This window comes from Juglans microcarpa x Juglans regia, chromosome 8D (genome assembly GCF_004785595.1).
Source record: "Juglans microcarpa x Juglans regia isolate MS1-56 chromosome 8D, Jm3101_v1.0, whole genome shotgun sequence".
NCBI classification, from domain to species: Eukaryota; Viridiplantae; Streptophyta; class Magnoliopsida; order Fagales; family Juglandaceae; genus Juglans; species Juglans microcarpa x Juglans regia.
In genome coordinates this window covers 16628903-16651737 of record NC_054608.1, presented here as the reverse complement: position 1 = coordinate 16651737, position 22835 = coordinate 16628903, and the positions used below count along the sequence as shown (strand labels likewise).

The 22835-nt window shown below is 35.4% G+C and overlaps 1 protein-coding gene across 1 annotated transcript; it reads right to left on the bottom strand.

The window, feature by feature from the left end:
- Window positions 1-1252: 1252 nt before the first annotated feature.
- On the bottom strand, window positions 1253-9465 carry LOC121243555 (4,5:9,10-diseco-3-hydroxy-5,9,17-trioxoandrosta-1(10),2-diene-4-oate hydrolase-like). The gene is made up of 4 exons (XM_041141684.1): window positions 8731-9465; window positions 2135-2230; window positions 1906-1973; window positions 1253-1507 (listed from the first exon to the last, which is right to left on the bottom strand). The coding sequence occupies exons 1-4, from the start codon at window positions 9376-9378 to the stop codon at window positions 1390-1392; spliced, it is 930 nt and encodes a 309-aa protein (XP_040997618.1). The 5' UTR covers window positions 9379-9465; the 3' UTR covers window positions 1253-1389.
- Between the last annotated feature and the right edge of the window lie 13370 nt (window positions 9466-22835).

Sequence of the window (22835 nt, the reverse complement as noted above, 5' to 3'; positions counted from 1 at the left end):
TGGTTCCTCGCCATAACTATAAATACATATGTTTCTATCAAAGGGTGATTCCTCACAATGTATAAATATATGTGTTCAGATATCATTTATATAAAACAGCGCATGCATAATCATTTGCATTGTCTCTCATTGGTAGTATTGTCATAAATGTTTAACCTACCTATGATTTTGTTTACCAAAACCGTAGACCTTGATGCAGACATAGCCCAAGAGGAGTTTCTTGAGGAAAAGGGACTGATCCTGCCCATGTCATATAAATAGAGATCTATCTTTGTTATTTGTTGTTTATATTTTGTTAAGAAGGAAAGAGACATTCTACTTTGTCTAAGTACCTATAATAAAATACTCTTGGCATAGGCAATTTAGATTTGTCTAAGTATCTCTGATGGAATACTTTGGGCAGAGGCAGTCTGCTATCTTTGAATATTCTTGACGAAATAGAAGGACGTAAGCATTTTTCTATATCCAAGTAAATCTATCAAAACATATATTTGTTAACAAGGTCTCATGTTTACATAGACATGTCATGTTCATGTCAAATCATGACACGTTCAAGTCAAGTCATGTTATATTCATATATAACCATGCTATTTTCAAGTCATGTCATAATGCATATATGTCATATTACTGTCATGCATGCCTATTTATACTGTTGATAGCTTAGAAGTTTTACTTGTTAAGATTTTATAAAACTCACTTAGTTGTCCCAACTACCATTCTCCTTGGAATGATAAATGATGTATTAGGGGAATGAGGATCCGACCAACTAGACGAGGTCGATTAGACCATAGAGCATGCATGAGGAGCTGATGGAGTCAATCCTCCATTTTCTGGATGTTATTTTGGAGATCGTAGCCGAGTTGCACGAGCGACTTAGTGATTTAGCTCAATAGTTTTATTTCATATCTATACTTATAGAACGTTGTTCTCGATACTTATTTTGTTACAGACTTATTGGATAACTTTTGAGATGTGAATATTATAAAATTATTATTATGTTTTGAGATATATTACTATGGTACATTGTGTATTGCTAAAAGAAACCACCCAACCATACTGTGGGCCTCCATGACTGAAAAACCCCTCAACACTAAAAATTCATGGAATTTAGGTTAGATATTTGAAAACCTTCATATGGTTGATGCATCAGCTCCAAAATAGTGGAAGTTTTTGAGAATTAATCAAGGGAACCCACATTCATTCCTAGTTCAGATGAAAAATCTGGCATGTAATACTTACATGGAAAACAAAATGAAAAATCAAAACTCAATGAATATCATAAACAGATTTAATACAGAAAGCAAAAACATGAATTACGCATAAAATCCATTATGTCATAGTCTATTGACATCTAACATTGAATTTTTAAATAGATAACAATCGAGATAATTATGAGGACCCAGTTAAGAAACATCTGATAACGTTGTTGAACTGTCCCGGACACTCGATCTGGGGAACATGCGATGTGTTCTTTATCACTTCTAATCTTGTCTTTCCCCCAAGAAGCCTGTAACATGCAATCAAAAACTCTCAGAAACTCATTTTTGTTGGCGAGACCCCCAGCTTTAAGTTCTAAACATATTATTTGGGTAATAAATTGCCTGAAATTTGCTAGACATGCATATGGAAAGTTGGTATACTATTCTAGACATCATCTTGTTTAATAATTGCTCTAGTCAAAAGCAGAAGCATCTTTTAGCATAAAAAAGTAAGAGTTGGAACTTTAAGTGTATTATTTGTTTACGGAAGGGCCCACTACAAGAAAATTACTTATTTGTGATCAGTTATTTCTTGCGAAAATGACTATTTTCTGTTAAAATGAGTGTTCTTGTCGCAAATAGTCATTATCATCATCCGTCACAAATTCTCATTTTTCTTGTAGTGGGGGAAGGAATAAGAACATACACTTTTAGCTCAGTTGCCATCTCTAAGGGAAATATCTTGTCGCAGTCTCCCCATACAATCAATACCTCCTACAGCACAAAAGAAAATAGAAATGATTCATTCTAGTGAGTGTGAGACAAGAGTGATGTTCCAAATACAGGCATGCATTGCATAAAAAATGCAATAACTTGAAACAACTTTCTACTAAGAAGTGTGCAATGTTTTGTGTTAATTATAAAGTAAATAGAACCTGCAAGAGAGGAGAAATGTTTGCTTTGTCATCTCTTCCAAGCGTTAGTCCCTTCAGGAGTTCCATCTTTTCCTTCCTGTTTTGGGAGTACAATTTCTGCATCCATATGAAACCATCTATTGTTAAAAAAAAAAAAAGAAAAAGAAATAGTAGAGAGCTCCGTACCGAGGTAAACACTGGAGCTGGAATGTCCAGTTTTATTTCTTATTTAATTGCTTTCATGGTTGTCGGAATTTCTATCACCCTTATCTTCGTTTCCCATTTGCAAGGCCTAGTTACTTGCATGGGCCTACGTGGCTTTTGCCTCTTAACTATGTGGACCTTATAACTCATTAACCATATCGAAGTAATCCAAGAAAAGATTACCAAACAAGGGTCTTATATTTTCAAATAAAAGATGTATTTGTTTTTACAGAAGTGTGGGCGAAGTCTTGTAAGCGATATATCTTATTTATTTTATAATAAAATATACTTTATAATTTAACGTGTCATATAAACTAACGTCAGCTTGTGAAGTTTTTTTTTTAATTATATGTATGTAAACCAAGCGTTTCTCTGATGCACTTCCCCAAGCATTTATGTGATGCATTCTGTGAGGGGAGTAATCCCCAGGGCCGAGCCAGGGGGAGTAGGCCGGCCCACAAGGTCCGAACAGTTTTAGGGCTCGAGGACAAGGATTGGACCAGACCAGGTCATCCCAGGGGGCCCAGGAGGGGAAGCAGTTGGGCGACACACGCTGGCCAGAGGATGGAAGACAGAATTGTCTGACACCACTTTAGGTCGACATTCAGGGGCAGTCCTTGTCCTTGGACCTTGGTGTCTGGATAGGCCCAAGGGATGGACGCACCTGACCGAGGCCATGCCGCATTTAATGGGACAGAAATGGGCACGCCACAACAGGGAGCCACGCTGCATTTAATGAATCCCGAGGCTGGGCACGCCACAATGTGCCTCATGGGGTGTCAGTAGCAGCCACGATCAAGCTTGGCAAGTCTGCTATGCAATAAGGAGATGGTAGGGACACTCGGCCCCAGTACGGAGTGACACACCCACCATTTCCTTCTCGAGGATCATCGCGATCAGGTATATATACCCCCTCCCTCAGCCAAGGGAGGCGTTTAGACACTTTAAACACTTCAATTCATAATTTTCATAAGGAAATCAGACTAACTTTAGCATCAAAGGTGCCCCCATCACCCCGAAGCTCTCATTTCTCTCTAGTAGAAGGTGGACGAACTGGGCCACCGTGGAGTTGCTCAGGCTGTGAAACACGACATCAACAGTTGTGTCATTTGTAGAATCTTTTTCTTATAATAGTGTGTTCTTCGTATGCTGGCAACCACACGTTTCCAAGCATCACGATAAGAAGAAGAACAGTTCAAAACAATGAAAACAAGGGCCAACGAGATGGGTGAAACCATACAAAAACTCATGGAAGAAGTAGCGGTTCTCCACCAGGAGAATGTCGCTATGCAGAGAACCAAAGGGGAAAAGGAGGGAGATGAGCCCAGCAAGCATGCCAAATCACAACAGATCGCGGAGGCCGTCGCGGCCAAAGAAGAAAGGTACAAAATGCACTTCGAGCTCCAGGATAAATATGCTGAAATGGACAAACAGATATGCACATCGTCTTCGGTGGAACAGTTGCTCACTAGCACGGACCTGCCATATAGCGCCGAAGTCATGGCGGTTCCTCACCCACTGAGGTTCAAAGTTTCGAAAGTAGACGCATACGACAGGTCCAAGGACCCCTTGGAGCAATTGGAAACGTTCAAGACTCACATGACCCTACACAAGTTCCCAGGAGAAATCACGTGCAGAGCATTCTCGCTCACACTAAAGGGGGCGGCGAGGGCACTTCAGATCCTTGCCACCCGATACTATCAACAGTTTCGCCGAGCTGGCCTGTCTCTTCTTGACGCAGTTCATGGCGAGCCGGAAGATGAGGCGCCTGACTGCCTACCTCCTGACGGTGAAGCAAGAGGACGACAAAAGCTTGAAGTTATGCCTCTCCTGGTTCAATCGGGAGCGCATGACCACGGACGACCAGGATGAGAAGATCATCCTGGCGGCCATTCTGGGGGGGAATTTGGCCTTGGAACTCGTTCATGACCGAGATAGCCCAGAGAACCCCTGCAACACTAAGGGAGTTTATGAATTGAGTCGATGACTTCATTAATGCCGAAGACACCCTCAGGGAGTTGACGGTTCCCTAGAGAACCGAACTAGAGCAAGCAGACAAAAAGGCCGTTGGATAGAAAGGTGGCTAGAACCGCGAGGGGGGCAAGAAGGGAGAACAAGAGGCCAAGAGAACGGGTGAAGCCTCGGCTTTAGGTGCGTGGCGAGCCCCATGCTCACATGAGCCTAGCCGTCGAAGACAAACGTGCCCCAAGTTCGCAGAAGGAGCCACAGAGGGGCCTGGAGAGCCGTAAGTACTGCACCCACAACCTGACGGACTGGCACAGTATTGAAGATTGCTACACCTTAAAGTGAAGAAGGGAGTCGTTGGAAGGTTTGCTAGACCAGCGGTGGCAGATGACGGACAGACGGGAACGACGTGAGGGCGGTCATTCAAGAGTCCAGTGAAGTGAGAACTCAAGGAGACGAAGGCCTAAGAGAGAGGCTTGGGGGAGCCCGCGACGCCGGAGCCCGATGAGGGCAAACAACCTTGTGGGTGAGATCCGCACGATTGTGGGAGGATACGGGGGAGGAGGCTCCACCTTGTCGGCTCGGAGGGCACATGCTCGAAGGGCCTGATACAAGGAAGTGTTCACAACAGGAAAGGTCTCGACCGTCACCATGAAGCAGACCGGGGGAACAATGATAACCTTCAGTGAGAAGGATGAGGAGGGCATCCTCCACCCCCATGACGACGTATTGGTAGTTACCACACAGATCGGCAACTTCAACACCCGGAAAGTCCTCATCAATAACGATAGTTCGGCAGACATCCTATTCTGAGAAGCTTTTGTCAGATCGGCCTCGACGTCGCTCAAGAGCTTCATAGGGGACATTGTCCAACCAATGGGGGCAATCACTCTATTCCTCCTGGCCGAGAAGAGTAGGCCTGAGCCACAAGGCCTGAACAATTCTAGGGCCCAAGGACAAGGGTTGGGCCAGACCAGGTCGGCCCAAAGGGCCCAAGAGGGAAAACAGTCGGGCGACACGCGCTGGCCAGAGAATGGAAGGCAAAATTGTCTGACACCACTACAGGCCAACATTCAGGGGGCAATCCTTGTGCCTGGACCCCAGCGTCTGGACAGGCCTAAGAGATGGATGCACTTGACCGGGGCCACGCCGCATTTAATGGGATGGAAACGAGCATGCCATGATGTGCCGTGCCTTTTGGGGTGTCAGTAGCAGCCACGATCGAGCTTGGTAGGTCTGCTGCGCAACAGGGAGATGGCAGGGATAGCCGGCCCCAGTACGGAGCGCACACCCACTATCTCCTTCCCGAGGATCGTCCCGACTAGGTATATATACTAATGTTTTAAATTTCGTACCATACCGGCCGGTACGGCCAAAATTTTTCGTACCGGCCGATACTATACGCATTTCGTACCGGTTGAAATGCCTAGATTTTGGCCTGTGTTTTTTTTTTTTTTTCAAACTATAAGCATATTTTTTAACCCCCAATTCAGACTAGACTATTTATAATTTATATATGTATGTATTTATATATAGACAATTATTTTGGAATATAATTTTTATATATATTTATATATATAATTTATTTATATATCGACTATCTCGAGACGTTATCCCGAAACGCTATTTCGAAACGGTACCGGTATCGAAATATTTCGTTCCAGTGCCTTAACCGGTACGACGTCCGGTACGGTATTCAAAACATTAATATATACCCCCTCCCTCAGCCAAATGAGGGGTTCAGACACTTTGATACTTCAATTCATAATCTTCATAAGGAAATCACATTAACTTTAGCATTAGAGGTGCCCCCACCACCTCGAAGCTCTTATTTCTCTCTAGTAGGAGGTGGACGAACTATAGTGGAGTTGCTCGGACTGAGAAACACGACATCAACACATTCCATGAGAAAGGAGCAAGGAATGGCAACAGATCACAAGAAATGGGCGATGAAAGGGGAGGAAACCAAGAATGAGCGACAAAGCCAAGTGGGACTCCCAATTGATGGAAAATCTAACAAGCAAAAGGGGCAAGTAATTAATCTTAAGGAACTTAGGCTGCGTTTGGATGCTAAAATTATCTCAGATGATTTGAGTTGATTTGTGAATAGTAATATTTTATGAGTCCCATTGAAATGTGTTTGAATGTAAATATGTTGAGATCTGTATTTAAATGTATTAAGTAAATTGAGACGAGTTTAATTTTTTTATGAGAAGTTAAAAAAATAGTGAATCCAATCAATTATTAGTTTTAAATGAATTAAAGTGAATTTGTTTCCAAACATAGCCTTAGTTACTTAGACAAGCCACACCAAAGCTGTGCAAGTTCCACATTAAATGAAACTCTCTAAGTGACCTACATCAAGGGGTTGTACGGGGAAGATTTCATTTCATCTCATCTCATCTAATTTCATTCTTAAATATCACTCAAATATAAACACTTTTCAATTTCAAATATTCAACTTTTTTATCTAATCATTACCTAATCATTACAGTTTTCTCAAACTTCTAAACAAAACAAAAAAATAACTTTTTCAAATCCTAAAACAAATATAATATTAAAAAATTACATTATAATAATATTTTAACTTTATAATATTTTTATTAAATTTTTTTCACTCATTTTTCAAAACTTAAAAATATCAATTTATTACTATTTATAAATCATTTCCTTATTATTTAAAAATTTCTCGTCCTTTTATCATTTCTCAATTACTCCATTACCTGCTAAAAGGGAGAAAACTTCCCGCCAAAATCTCAACTTAGCTCTATATATACTACCCCTACCATAAGATCACCTGACACTTCATCAAATCCGTTACAGCATTAAGATGGTGCTCAAACAAATGTTACTAACAGGAGGGAAACTGTTCCAACACTTGAGTTGGTATATATTTGCTTCTACTGATTTGTAATCGCAAATACGCTAGACTTCAATGATTTCATCCGTATATAGAAATTGCCCCATATTTTAATCTTTTGGTTTAATTCTCTATCCTTTTGTATTAATTAGACTTGGGAAACATGCATGTAATGGGATATAGTTTTATTTACTAGCAAGGTAGAAGATCTCTCAAGTTTGGAACAAGGAGATACAAATACACAAATAAAATATAACCTAATTAGACATTTATTGTTACACGCATAAAATCTTTGGGCAACATTAAATTGATCAATAAATAGTTTAAGATTTATTTTATGTGTCTATCTCTCTCACTATTACGATCACTTAAAAGATTAGGTCAACTTTTTTCACAAAGAAAAATATATGATATATAAAAGAGTAATTCTATATACAACCATGAAATGTATAAACATTGCGTAATCGTTTTGAAAATAATGGGACTCACTATTAAAAAATTAATTTTTTTTCATGCGAGTCTCATGTTTTATTCACTTCTTTCAAAACGATTACATGCACGGTAGTTGCATAATTCACAATTACAAATATATTTTCTCTATATGAAATGTGTATATAATTTCCTCAAACAATCAAATGGAAAACAGTTTGAATCGATATAAAAGTACTGGACATGTTTATCTATATTTCTCATGCATGATGTTTTATTCCTCGTGACTACATAATCTATCATCATGTTCAGCTAGAAGTTCATACAAAAAGTATTAAAAAATACAGAAACAAAATTTTTAAACCACTATTATATAATCTGCTAATTTTTTTTAGTTGTATTAAAATCATTTTATTGTTATATGATGGCAGTATCAAATGAACAAGTTGCATAGAATTCTGTTACATATAGTCATTTTTTTATATTTTTTGCATACTCAATTGATGTAATTGGCTAAAATAATTATTTTATATTAAAAAAATGTGATGCAACCAATCACATTATTAGAGTGCGTAAAAAATATGTAAAAATAATTTCACATAAACTTTTTGAATAGTTAAATAAAAATTGAGTTTATGAGCCGTTTCTAAAAAATGGACATGTTTATCTATATTTCTCTCATCTGATCACATGTTTTATTCCTTTTGTCTTACTATATATTTTACAAGTCGTTCTCTCATCTAATTTTTATCATATTAGGCAAAATGTATATTTTTATCACCTTTAGATTAGTTATATATATATATATACACATATTTAAAATTAAAAATTAATGAGTAGCATGATAAGAGTATAATACTATAATTAGTAGAATTTTCCTTCTAAAAATATTCTTATGAAAGCAACCCAAAAGAGTTGTTATCTTTTTTTTTTTTTTTTTTTTTTTATATATATGATTAATTATATAAAAATAATTTTATAAATTCATGTATTTTTATGTGATTTATCATACTTATTTTATAATAAAAATAATTTTAAAATCTAACAAATTATATCAAATCACGTTAATTTATTTAGATTATTTTTATATAATTACTCTATTAGATATTTCTTAAAAAAAAATTAAAAAAAAAGGCAGAAGATGAGACAAAAATCTTACGTGTAGAAAGTCGTTAAGGAAAAAGTCCGGCAACAGGTGGAAACGCTTTGAGACGGACAATGAAAGCAACGTTCGTAACTGTTCCGCCGTGGCCGGCAACATAAGTTCCTCAATCTTCTCCAAATTGGCCCTTTTCAACAAGCCCTCGTTGTCTCTTCGTCTCATATTAACTCCAGAGCTTGCAATCACAACCTTTTCCACTTTCTCCGGCCATATCCTCGCCATGTGATACGCCACAATCCCACCATAGCTCGTTCCCACCACGTAAAACCTCTGTACCCCCAACCTCTCCAGCAGTTTTCCAACCGAAACCGCCTGAAAGATCTCGCTTCTCTCAGAGGAACGGGTCGTGGAACCACCGAAGAAGACTAGGTCGGGGACGTAGACGTCGAAGTGATGGGAGAAGAACTGGACCTGCTGGCGCCACTGCCAGAGCGCCATTGGACCGAACCCGTGGATCAAAACCAGGGAGGGTTTCTGACCGGTGCTGTTCTGAGTCTGGTCGGTTTTGGGAGTCCTGGGACCCCAGAAGTGAATTGTGGTTTCGCTGTCGATGCCGATTGTCTGGGACGAGAGTCCGGAAGAGGTGAAAGCGCGGCGGAGGTAACCGCCATATAAGTAGGCTGGGCTGAGTAACTGTGGAAGCATTGCGCCGTACGTAGCTGGTGAGGATGTAATTTTGGGAGATATATGAAGTTTTTATTTGTTCAACGGATGTAATTTTGGGGTTACGAAAGTTCAGGAAACTCATCCTATCTTTTATAATTATTATAAATTTTTATATAAATATAATAAATTTTAAAATTTTAAAATAAAAATATTATTAAAAATTTATATTATAATAATATTTTATTTAACTTTTAATAAAATATCTTATTTCTTCTTATATAAACTGTATAACTATATTAATTACGTAATTAAATAAGATTTGTTCTTTCGATTTTAGTAGGAATGTGGAATTAAAAAGGAAGAAAATATATTGGATTTAGAATTTAGGAATAGTGAAATTTAAAAAACCCAAAAGAAGAAAAAAGTTGAAAAAGTTTTAACACAAATTTTAGGAGATATTAATGATGCCTATTTTTTTCCTAATCTTTGTCTTAGGTATAAGAATGATCATTCAAATCACTCTTCTTTTTTTAAAAGAGCAAAAGGAAAATAACTATTAAAGGTAAAATCATTTCATTAAATGAAAAGAATAATAAAAATTATGAAGCAAATGTTTCATATATTTGGAAAAAACAATGCTTTATATAAACATCTTTTTACTCATCATTTTTACATTATCTATTGCACTTGATTTTTTTATTTTATTTTATTCTTATTAAACTAAAAGAATTATTCTACTCATCATCTATATACTATATATTTAATAAGAAAAAAAAAATAAAAAAATTATATATGATGTGTGGTGTAGAGATTATTGAGAAATAATCTTATATTACCTGTGGATAAGTTCTTAGACATATTTATAAGGAATGAATAATTATCTTTTGTAAAACTAGTATTATGAGATAAGTTAAACTCATAAATTTCTTTATGGTATCAGTGCCTGCTACAGGAAGAATAGAACCCACACTACTTATCATGTGACAATGACAAAAAAAAAATATTGACCTGCACGTGAGAGAGGGTGTTAAGAAATAATCTTACATTATCTGTAGATAAAGTCTTGGACATATTTATAAGAAATGATAAATCATTTTATGAGATGAATTATATTCATAAATGAGATGACGAGTAAAAACTTTTTATAATAAATCTCAAATATATAAATCTTTCATAAACTCTTTATATATATAATAGATTTTATCATAAAAGAGCGTAAAAAAAATTACCCAAATGTCGAGGGTAGCATTACTCGTACGTAAAATAGTGGATGGACGCGTCCAGCTACAAGTCTCTAAGATGGTTGGCGTAATTAATTAATGATGAGTGCGCATTTGATTTTGATATATCATGGAGAATTTTGGAAGTAAATGGTGTAGTTGGAAAGTTGGTTTCTTTGTGTGGATGATGGTAACCCACTCACTTTGGGTCCTCACCAAACCCTCTCGTTCTTTATTGTGATTTTCTAAACCGCTATTGAGGCTATTTAGTTGTTCACAGCTTGGTATGATCGCCTGCTTACATTGTTGACACTATACATGATTATGTTCTTCCATTAACTCACCAACCATTATTTGATCGGTTAGATTTATTATTATTATTATTATTATTATTATTTTCAAATCTGAGATATGTTTCTTTTTTCTGCTATGAATTGTATTTTTGTTGATGAATTTATGTCACGCGGTAGGATCCCTTTTATTTTGTCGTTCACTTTACCTATTTAGATACAGAGGTGAGATGAAACATTCTCATCTCATCTGATTTAATTTTAACTAATAATCTCATTATTATTCACAAATCATCTCAACTCATCTCATTTTATTTCAATATCCAAATGGGTTTGTCACATGTATTTTACAAATCTGGATTTCCCAATCAAGTTTTGTGACTTGCTCATGTTTGGCATGGATCTTTAGCTCAACTCCATATGCCTTATAATCAATCTTTTTATCCTCTATTGTTTCTCATCATGTGGCATTGGGGGTGTAAAAACAACCCTTGAAGACTTTTATAGATTAAGACCATGTTTGGGAAGTGAGATTCATATCATTTCATTTTAGAATTTTTCATAATTTCATTTTCAAATATCACTTAAATATAAAACACTTTTTAATTTCAGATTTTCAGTTTTTTTATTTATTCATTACCTAATTATTATAACTTTCTCAAACTTCTAAACAAAACACAAAAAATAATACAATTTTTTTAAATTTCAAAATAAAAATAATATTAAATTTATTCACTTTATAGTATTTTTATTTAATTTTTTCTCTTTCATTTTCCAAAACTCAAATAAACCATTTTTAATTCAAACAATTTTATTACTATTCATAAATATTTGATTCAAAGTTGATCTCAAAATATAATAAATAATTCAACTTTTTCAAATTTCAAAACAAAAATAATATTAAAAAATAATATTATAACAATATTTTACTCAACTTTCAGCTTTCATTTAACAATAAAGGGTAATATGGTAATTTTACTCTAATTTGTCTCTTTTTCACGTTTTTAATTGTTAGTGATTAAATTTCTAACTTTTAGAATACCCTCTTACAGTTCCTCGTGTTTCGCGCTTAAGTTTTGCTTAGAAACACGTAGAGCGAGATAAGCTAGCTCTTAACTTACTATCGGTTTACTGTGTATGTGTGATGGGTAAGGAAACGACAGTTATGTTCGTATGTTGTCATATATGTCATGCCATGCCATGCCTCGCCACGTCATTACATGTTCATTTGTTACACATGATGTATAGTGTCACGAAATACTTATCTATTACACAATATATTCTGTCATGCATTCTTATCTGTTACAAGTATGTCATGTCACGTATGCAATTTGTTACATGTATGTCACGTCACGTAATATTCACTATTACATGTTATGCCATGTTATAAAATTGTAACGGCCATGATTTTTAAGTTAAGGATTTTAAATTATTTTATTTTTATGTTTATATTATCAATACCATTATTATTACTAATTAGTTCTTAATCTATATCCTTAAAAAAAACCTTCAGATTTTTCAGCCGTTGTTTCCGTTTCTATTCCTCGGATGATCTCTTCGATTTTCAGACGTTACATAGTAAGAACCAAATTCTTCAATTTGTATCCCATATTCTCTGTAATTTTAGCAGTGCAGCAAATACCCTACTTCCTTTATTCTCTGTTTCCGTCCTTTTGCATCAAGTAAAATTTCTCTTGATCTCATCCATCGTGCTACAGATAAAAAAAACAAAAGTATATTTTGTTCGTGCTCGACGTCTTTTTCCTCTGGTGGTAAGCCTCACTGGTTTGCTCTTTTCTTTCCCTTTCTTTTGTTTGTTTTCATTAGTCTAACAAACAAGTATTTTGCTTACCTTAATTTTGCTCAACTGTGCCTTTGGAAAGGGTAGATCTCTGTCCAGTCGTCGTTACATCGCTTGCCTTCCTCTCGCATGAAATTGCTTTATACACGGTGAGCCTTCAAGCTTTTCCTTGTCTCAGTTTTCTTTGAGAATAAAATTCCATTTGACTGAAGCTCATAGTTATAAGTACTAATCACTACTCTTATGGCTAATTTTACATTAGTGTCCTTGGTGTAAGGCCTATCCTTGTTGCTTTTTCGAGAATATTCCATCCTTACCTTTCTTTTAGACTTATCTCTTATAGTCAAAGCTATGCACATTTTTTATATTAGAGAAAATCAATTTATATATAACTTATTCTTTCCTAGTTGCTTATTCTTTTCTATCATTAGATAAAAGGTATACGAAAAGGTGTCCTTAAGATATCATATATACAAAGAGGTAGATGGTTTTAAACTGATTTTACAAATTTTTCCTTTAAACAATACATTTTAATTTACATTAGAGGTCTCTAGAAGCCTCATGGGCTAAAAAAACGTGTTGGTCTGCAAAATCTTTTTATGTTTTCGGCTTTGAGGTGAAGTCTATTTAAAGATTTTCTATTTAAATAAATAGTCAAAAATCTTTTTTTTTTTAGAAATATTTAGGAGTTAAATTATGTCTTTTAGTATTATATATTTTTTAATAAACCAAATTACTGCAATATTATATGAGAATTCATACTTTAGTTCTTAATTATTTTGAATACAATTAAATCTATTTTTAATTGAATTTCTTGACTTGTTTAATAAATTTGCAGTAAGTATAAATTGTGCTACTACGTGTAATTGAAAGATTTGATATGATGTTAGTGTTTAGATATTAAATGAAATTAGTAGGACATTACCGAATGTTTTAAACTCTAGATAGTGGTTAATTTAGTAGAATACGATGACATGTTTTCCTAGAAAATTAGTGATGACTAGTCCTTTGTATAGGTAACGAACTATAAAGTGAGGTTGTGAAAGCAGCGCTAAGAGGTAAGTAATTTGATCACAAATTAGGATTAACATATAGTTAGACTATTACTATTAAAGCCAGTTCTTTGATAGCCGTTCTTTTTATGTACCAATCATGTTACGATCTATATAAGCATAGCAGTCATCATAGCATATGATCATGATAATTTTCCGCATCATGTTCAGGTTCAACATTTTATAGTTATTTATATCAGTATGAATGCTATGCATATCACGTTGCATAAGATACATGAGTTATCTTAATTTCAAGTGTAAGATAAGATCAGATCAGTTAATCAGATGACCTTTCAGTTCAGTATTCAAGGTGGATGTGCAAGTCACGGACTCAAGCGTGGTCCACCTTAGTATGTCAGAATACTACTCAGGGGCTCCTCTTGCTACAACGAGATGTAGGGCCGGTGCACAACTTTGCACACAGAGTTAAGTGTATGGGCCAGTCAAATTAGTCAGTTAATTCAGATAAGTCAAGACATTCATGTATAGTATGAGCATCAACATCAGCATGATATGACATGAATTTTATTCAGCATGATATGACAAGAATTTCATTCAAGATGAAAATTTTATTAAAGCCTTTCAATTATTATGTTTACGTTGTGGTGAGTTCTTATTGAGTTTTCGACTCATTTTAGTTTATCTCATTTTTTTACCACCAGGTGAGGAGAATGAAGACTATGAGCAGGTGGGCCAAGTTTAGAAGGAGCGAATTAATGAACCTTAGACTATATTTATGATTTCTTTTAATTTAGTTGGTTTGGAAACTTGGATATGATTATGTTTTTTCGAAAATGGTTTAACTTAAATTTTCTTTTGGAATGAATAATGTTTGTTTTAAATTATGCAAGTCTCTTACCTGACTTTAGTTACATATGTACGTGACATTCTTAACCCTAGGGAAGGGGATGTTACAGAAATGTTATTTGTTACATGTTATGTCATGTTATGAAATATTGTCTGTTTTATGTTATGTCATTCTATGAAATATTTCTATCAAATACGTCATGTTTGTTGTCTTCCTTTCATGTCTTGTTACGCTACGTCAGGACTTCTATCCTTTCTTATTCATGCCAAGTTTCGTCTCGAATACAGTTTGTATATTCGAGAACAGTCATGTCAAATTTTCATGTCAATCATGACCCTAAGTGTTAGGATGAGGTAATATCTTAGTAGAACTCATTTGTTCATACTGGAGTGTCTAAATAGATGTAAAATTTCCCGTGTTGATGAAATACAGTCAACAGGTTGCAAATGAGACCTAACTAACTGGTCACCATAGCGCACCAGGTACTAACGCCGATAGAGCCATATTTTATTTTACTTGTGTCCTCAGCAATTGTGGCGCAAATAATTGATGCAGCCACAATAATTATAGAGCATGAAGTATGAAGTCACAATAATTGTGGAGCATACACTACGTGAGATATAGCAATTGTGACACGTAAAATACGTGGGGCCACAACAACTGTAAAATACGTATTAACCCACTTACAACTAGTGTAGATACCTGTGTTGTGATGTGGTAATCGATGGGGACACATGGCTCTAGGGGACCCGTGTAACACTTATATGGTTACTTTATAAATTAAGTCTATTGAACATGATTCCAAGTTCATGTATTTCACGTTCAAGTCATGTCTCATATTATTTTATGTTCAAGTTAACGTTCATTTCAAGCTTCAAGTTCGCATCCATGTTATGTTTCAAGTTCATGTCATGTCAAGCCAAGTTTCAATTTCAGTCCAAGTTATGTCAGCTCATGCCATGTTATGTCAAGTCATGTTATGCTTATTAATTCATACCATGTTATGTCAAGTTATGTTATGCTTATTATTGACTTTGATTATGCATTCATGCTTTTACTGCCATGCATGCATCATTAACTTGTGTGAAAGTTTCTTGTTAACTTGCTAAGATTTATAATCAAATCTCACCATAGTAGTCCCAACTATCATTCCCTCGAATGGTAGGTGATGTGTCAGGATCAGAGTAGGGAGCAGACACTGGCAGACTGGAGGATGTTGACTAGACGGCGCAGACGCGACACGGAGCTTACAACTTCCATAGTTAGATTTTTGGATAGTATCCTGACCTCGTTAGTCAAGTTACACGAGTTACTCGACAAACTAACTCAATGGTGTATTTTGGTAATGTAAACATGGAGCTTGGTCTCCTCTGTTTTGAGATTTCAGTCATATGAGACTCTTATTATAATAATGGATGATTATTTTGTTAAGTATGCATAGATTACACTTTAACTATTTGGGATATATCAGTTTGTTGTATAGTATTGCTAAAAAAAAAATTATCCGTTGTGAATATTGAATAATGCTAGATACATGTTAGGAATATTGCATCCCAAACCGAATCTGGGGGCTTCACAGGGTCCACTTCCCGCCCAGGGGTTGGAGTCTCTCACTTTCGTTGCTCCAAGCCACCCCACATTGCTCCACTGGTTTGCAGTCGTGACGAGCCTTTTGGTTCATCACTACGCCCATCTAGTGGGGTCTCCCTTTAGCGAGTATGGTGGTGTTCGTCGCTCGGTGCCTCAGGTCCTAGTTCGAAAGGCCCCCGAGGGTTCTCGTTCGAGTCCTCAGGTCCCAACATAGAGGGCCCCTGGGGGTCCTTCGCGTCTAGGCCCCCAGATCCTAACATAGAGGACCTTTGAGAGTTCCTTGCGTTCGTCTTCATCGGGCGCCCCTTAAGGGGGAGGGCCGTTCTTACCGAGCTGCTCCCATGACAAGTCCTCTTTATGCCCTACAAGTTCCACTGGCGGACCTGCCGATAGGTAATATCTTGAATTTTGATAGATTTATGACATGCTTTTCCCTTTGATACACTTTTTAAGTCAATCTTCTTTTTCTTTCAGGTTTTGCGGAGGAATATGAGGAGGATGACATTGTCATTGCCTTCATTTTCTTCAACACCTTTAGCAATCCGACCCCTCGAGAGTCTGGTCTGACGGTATGACCCCCCAGATTCTACTTGGGATTGGACGAATATATGAGGCGTCGGGGCATGCAACACAATGTTACTTGCCCCCGTTCATGACATATAAGATGCATTGTTCTTAACATGCATATAACATTATGCAATATTCAAAGTGGATATTTTTTTTTAGCAATACTATGGCACCAAACTTATAATATCCCAATTAATTAAAGCGTAATACATTCATACTTAACAAAATAAACATCCACGATTATAGTACGGGTCTCAGAAGACTGTAATCCCAAAACATGAGAGACCAGACTCCATATTTACATTACCAAAATACACTATTGGACCAGTTCGTCGAATAACTCGCGTAACTCGACAACAAGGCCAGAATACTGTAAAAAAAAAAAAAAAAACTAGTTATGGAAGCTGTAAGCTTTGCATTGCGTCTACGGCGTCTAGTCAATCTCCTCTATTCTACTAGTGTTCGCTCCCTGCTCTGATCTTGACACATCACCTACCATTTGGGGGGAATGATAGTTGAGACTGCCACGGTGAGATTTGATTACAAATCTCAGTAAGTTAACAGGAAACTTCTACACAGGTTAATGATGCATGCATGGCAGTAAAAACATAAATGCATAATCAAAATCGTAAGTACTTATAGCATAACTTGACATATAGGATGACATAAATGACATAACTTGAACTGAAATGAAACTTAGCTTGACGTGACATGACATGTACATGAACTGAAAACATAACATAGATTAGCAACATAGCATGAATGTGAACTTGAAACATAACAAGGACTTGAAACATAGCACGGACGTGAATATACATAATTTGAACATCAACTTGAACATAACATTAGCCTGAGCATAACATAATATAAACATGAACTTGAACATAACATGAACTTGGACATAACATGACATAAACATGAACTTGAAACATGTTCTTGTCTCATGGGGCCACCATGATAGAGTAGTCTTATCTCATGGGGTTATCAAGATTGCGTAATCTTATCTCATAGGGTTCCCAATATTGCGTATTCCTATCTCATGGGGTTACCATGATTTAACAATAACCATGAACTGAACAATAACTTAGCTGTACGAAGACGTACATGAACATAAGTTGAAAGACATGACGTACTTGACAGAAAATATTTTGTAGCTTGACGTAACATGTGACAGACAACATTTTATAATATGGCATAACATGTAATAGTGAATATTACGTGATGTGGCATACATGTAACAATGAACGTTATGTGACGTGGCATACATGTAACAGATGACATAACGTAACATGACATACTTGCAACTTATAGCAATACGTGACAGAATAGATGGTGTAACAGATAAACATGTAGACATGTCATGGCATGGTATATATAACAACATACGAACATAATTTGTAGTTTCCTTACCCATCATACATACATAGTAAACTGATATTAAATTAAAAGCTAACTTACCTCGATCGTCGCGTTCTACGAGAATAAAACTCGAAACATGATGAAATGAAAATAGTGATTCTAAAAATTAGAAATTTAATCACTAACAATTAAAAGCATGAAAACAAGCTAACTTAAAGTAAAATTACTATTTAACCCTCTACATGAGGAAAAATTATCATTTTACCCCGAACTTAAGGATTTTGCATCATAATTCCAAAAATTATCAAAATTTACATTCCTCATATAAATTTTTTCCTTAACTCAAATATCAACTCAAAACAATTTAAAACAAATCACAATTATGGAAAACACAGTATGAACATCCATAGGACTTTCCCCTTGATTTTTGTCGCACTTCTTCGAATTTCAAAATTCATGATCAAATCAACTTTTTACAACAAAGATCTTCATATCCTAAGTTTAAAAATATACTTAAAACATCTAACAAGAACTTAGTAATCATCAACCCAAAACTTTTTAGTAAAAAATCTAAACTTTTTAACTAAAAACAAACATTTGAATCACAAGTTTTGATCTCATTCAAAACATCTCCAAGAATTTCAAAAAATAAAATCTTACTCCTAACATATTCGTAACATCATCCTAAGATCAATGGGATCCAGAGAGACCATGTCTTCATCCATCGGAGCCTGAGTACCTGGATCAATCGAAAGTTCGATTCTATCTGAACTATTCATTTTCAAATGATGTCCACAGTATTCGCAAATATTCATTTTTGATTTAAAAAATTTCTTATAATTTAATCCATAACAATTTTCGCATTAAACCCACAAATGCTTGTATTTTGGAGTCACATCTAGATCATTAGAACTTTCTGTTTCTGTTATAGTTAAATCACTATCATCCAGGCTCGGTTTTATACTTGAACTCTGATTTTCACTACTAGTTATGCTTTCATAAAAAATGTAACTATAAAGATCTAACCCGAAACATTAAATCTTAGGCCTAACCGAAATTATCTTGCTTAGAAAAATCATATCTTTAAAACTAATACTAAATATGTAACAACCCGCTAGAAATTTACTGGTGGAATTTCTATTGACTTTAGGAACCTCGTGAAAACCCCATAAATTTTTACGAATCGACCAATTGCACACATTTTAATCTGTCAACATAGTCAGTGTTATCACTCATTATAGTGCTAGAAATATGAGTTTAATTATTTGAGATAGTTAGAAGTGCCAAAATATGTTATGGTCTACGCCATTAAAATCAGTTGAATATTTAGGATTTTATGGCGCAATAACCCATTTTATAATTTCGAACGTAACTCTTGTTTGAAACTGCGAAATTATTTTTAAGTGCACTTTGTGGTTGAATTTCGATAAACAATTTTCACTGTAAGTTAATATAAATATTTAGGATTTTTTACTACTAAGTTTATTATGCATTTTTTAAAATGAATAGTAACCTCGATAAGTGCATCAAGTGTAGTGTTTTCAAAATCACTGTATGGAATGTCCAAATTAGGTTAGGGAAGTTTTATTTGGATACTTGACAAAATCTTAGCCACACATAGTGAATAGTATTAGATACATGGCACCATGAGGAACCATTAGATGAATTTTTGAAGAAAATCAAGGTGTGATATCATGCCACATAAGCAAAACTCTGTTTCATTTGATTAACCAAATTTTGCTATACCAAAAAGGGTTTCAATACTAGTGAAACCCTAAATGGTTGGAATCCAATTGAAATCCGAAAAGCTTGGTTGAAACCCTAAATGGTTTCCCAAACCCTAAAGTTGGCCTCCATACCATTTTTAATCCGATTTCTAGCATTGTATTTAATCACTTGATTAAATCACTTCCACATGATATTAATTAATCAAATATTTGTTATGATATTATTATCCAACCTTTTAAACCTTGGAAATTTGATTGGGCCATCAAAAATTGGATTTGGGCTTGATAGCATCCCAAACCCTAACAAAACCCCATTTAAACCTCAAATTGGAGCCCACTTGATTGAGGCCCACCAAGGCCCACGAATTTAGCCACCTTGGCGAACCATCTTGCAGAAGTTTCCTCCCCTACATGGTAGGCCATCTACTGCCCTTGGCTGCACCCAATAGTGCCTTGATGTGAAGGAGAAATCCACCTCATCAACCTCCATGCCTCACAACTGCTGCAGGCTGTCCTTACTCCTCACTATTCTACACTTTATGTCACATAGCCACCTCCAATCAAGGGTCATTCAAGCCCATAACTTTCCCCTCCAGAAGTCTAAAGTCGTGCAAGACACATTTCACTCCCGTTAATCACTTCTTCACCTCGTTCTTAGAGAGAAACGCAAAAGAGTTCTCTCAGGCATATTTCTAGGTCTTTTTGCATGTAGATTTTTAACCCTTTGTAAGTATTTTCGCATGATGAATCCTTCATAAAAGTTGTTCATATTTAGTTTTCGTGGATATCTTGTTAGTCTCATTCCATGCTAATTGGTTTGGTCAAAAGTATTTTTAACCATGGAAATGTCATTTTGGGTGTAAAACTGGAGAGTATGTATGTTTTGGAGTTTTTGACCAGGCTAATGGACATATCTTGGTCCAAAAATTTAATGGAGTGTTGTTAGCATGTGTTTATGATTGTTCATTAAGGTTTAATTGGATGACTAAAACTTTTGAAGATAGATTTCCTTAGATCTAGAAATTTGAAAACTGGAAGTAGAAAAATAGTTTTTGTTTTGAGAAAGTTTGAAGATTTCATGATTTAATCTTACTTCAAAGGTTTTGATATTTTTATGTGATGATCCTAAGCCTCTTATATACATGTTAGGATGTTATTTTGAAGATATTTAGTATTAGTTTTAAATATATGATTTTACTATGCAAGAGCATTTCAGTTAGGCCTAAGATTTTATTTTTTGGGTTAGATCTATGTGATTTTAAGTTTGATGGTTGGATCTTCTTTAGGACACATTTTTAAACCATGTGAGATGTTTTAGATTGAAGATCACTTATCGTTAAGCCATGGATCAGGAGATTGATCAAAGTTAGTTGAGAGAAATGTTTCTGTTTTTAGACCAAGTGTAAAACTAAAAATTCCAAGTGTTATTTTGTGATTTTGATGACTTTTATTTGATCATTTAAAGCATGGTTGATCTTAGGATGATGTTACGAGTATGTTAGAAGTAAGATTTGATTTTTTGAAATTCTTGGAGATGTTTTGAATTAGATCAAAACTTGTGATTCAAAGGTTTGTTTTTAGTTAAAAAGTTTGGATCTTTTTACTAAAAAGTTTTGGGTTGATGATTAGTAAATTCTTATTGGATGTTTTAAGTATGTTCTTAAACTTAGGATAGGAAGATTTTTGTTTCAAAAATTTGCTTTGATCATGAGTTTTGAATTTAGAAGAAGTGAGACAAAAATAGGGGGAAAATCCTATGGATGTTTCGGGCATAGTGTGGTTTCCATAGTTGTGATTTGTTTTAAATTTTTTTGAGTTAATATTTGAGTTTATGACAAAATTTACATGAGAATGTTAATTGTGGAAATTTTTGGAGTTAGGATGTGAAATCTTAAAGTTCGGAGCAAAATGATCATTTTTCCATATGTAGAGGGTTAAATGGTAATTTTACTTTAAGTTAACTTGTTTTCATGCTTCTAATTGTTAGTGATTAAATTTCTAATTTTTAGAATCACTATTTCCAGTTTCTCATGTTTTGCGCTTTATTCTCGTAGAACGTGATGATCGAGGTAAGTTAGCTTTTAACTTACTATTAGTTTGCTATGTATGTATGATGGGTAAGGAAACTACAATTTATATTTGTATGTTGTTATATATGTCATGTCATGTCATTACATGTTTATCTGTTACACCATCTATTCTGCCACGTATTGCTATAAGTTGCAAGTATGTCATGTTACATTATGCTATCTGTTACATGTATGCCACGTCACATATTGTTCATTGTTACATATATGCCATGTCACGTAATGCTTACTGTTACATGTATGCGATGTGTCAGGATCAGAGCAGGGAGCGGACATTGGTAGACTGGAGAAGTTTGACTAGATGCTGCAGACGCGACGCGGAGCTTACAACTTCCATAGCTAGTTTGTTTTGGACAGTATTCTGGCCTCGTTGATGAGTTACGCGAGTTATTCGATGAACTAGCCCAATAGTTTATTTTGGTAATGTAAATATGGAGTCTGGTCTCCCATGCTTTGGGATTGCAGTCTTTTGAGACCCGCACTGTAATCGTGGATGTTTATTTTGTTAAGTATGAATGAATTACGCTTTTATTAATTGAGATATTATAAGTTTGGTGCATACTATTGCTAAAAAAAAATATCTGCTGTAAATATTGCATAATGCTAGATGCATGTTAGGAGTATTGTATCTTATATGTCATGAACTGGGGTAGGTAACCTTGTGTTGTATGTGTTGACGTTTTGGATGTCTGTCCGATCCCAAGAGGAATCTGAGGGCGTCACAGGGTGGTATCAGAGCAATACATCTTTGAGTTTAAATCCACATGTCCTTAGGAAATACACCAAATATTAGTCTTGAAATTTTAGTATTCATTAGGCTTGAATTTCTTGAAGTATAAGAGATAGTATGTTGTTGTAACATGTGTACTCATGTGTTTTAGGAAGTGACATATGACTCGTGGCAGAATACCTCAGAACCCTGAGGGAGGTATCAATCAAGAGAATCAGAATTTTCCAATGGATAGAGGATTAGTTGAAGTTGTATGTCTGCTGGC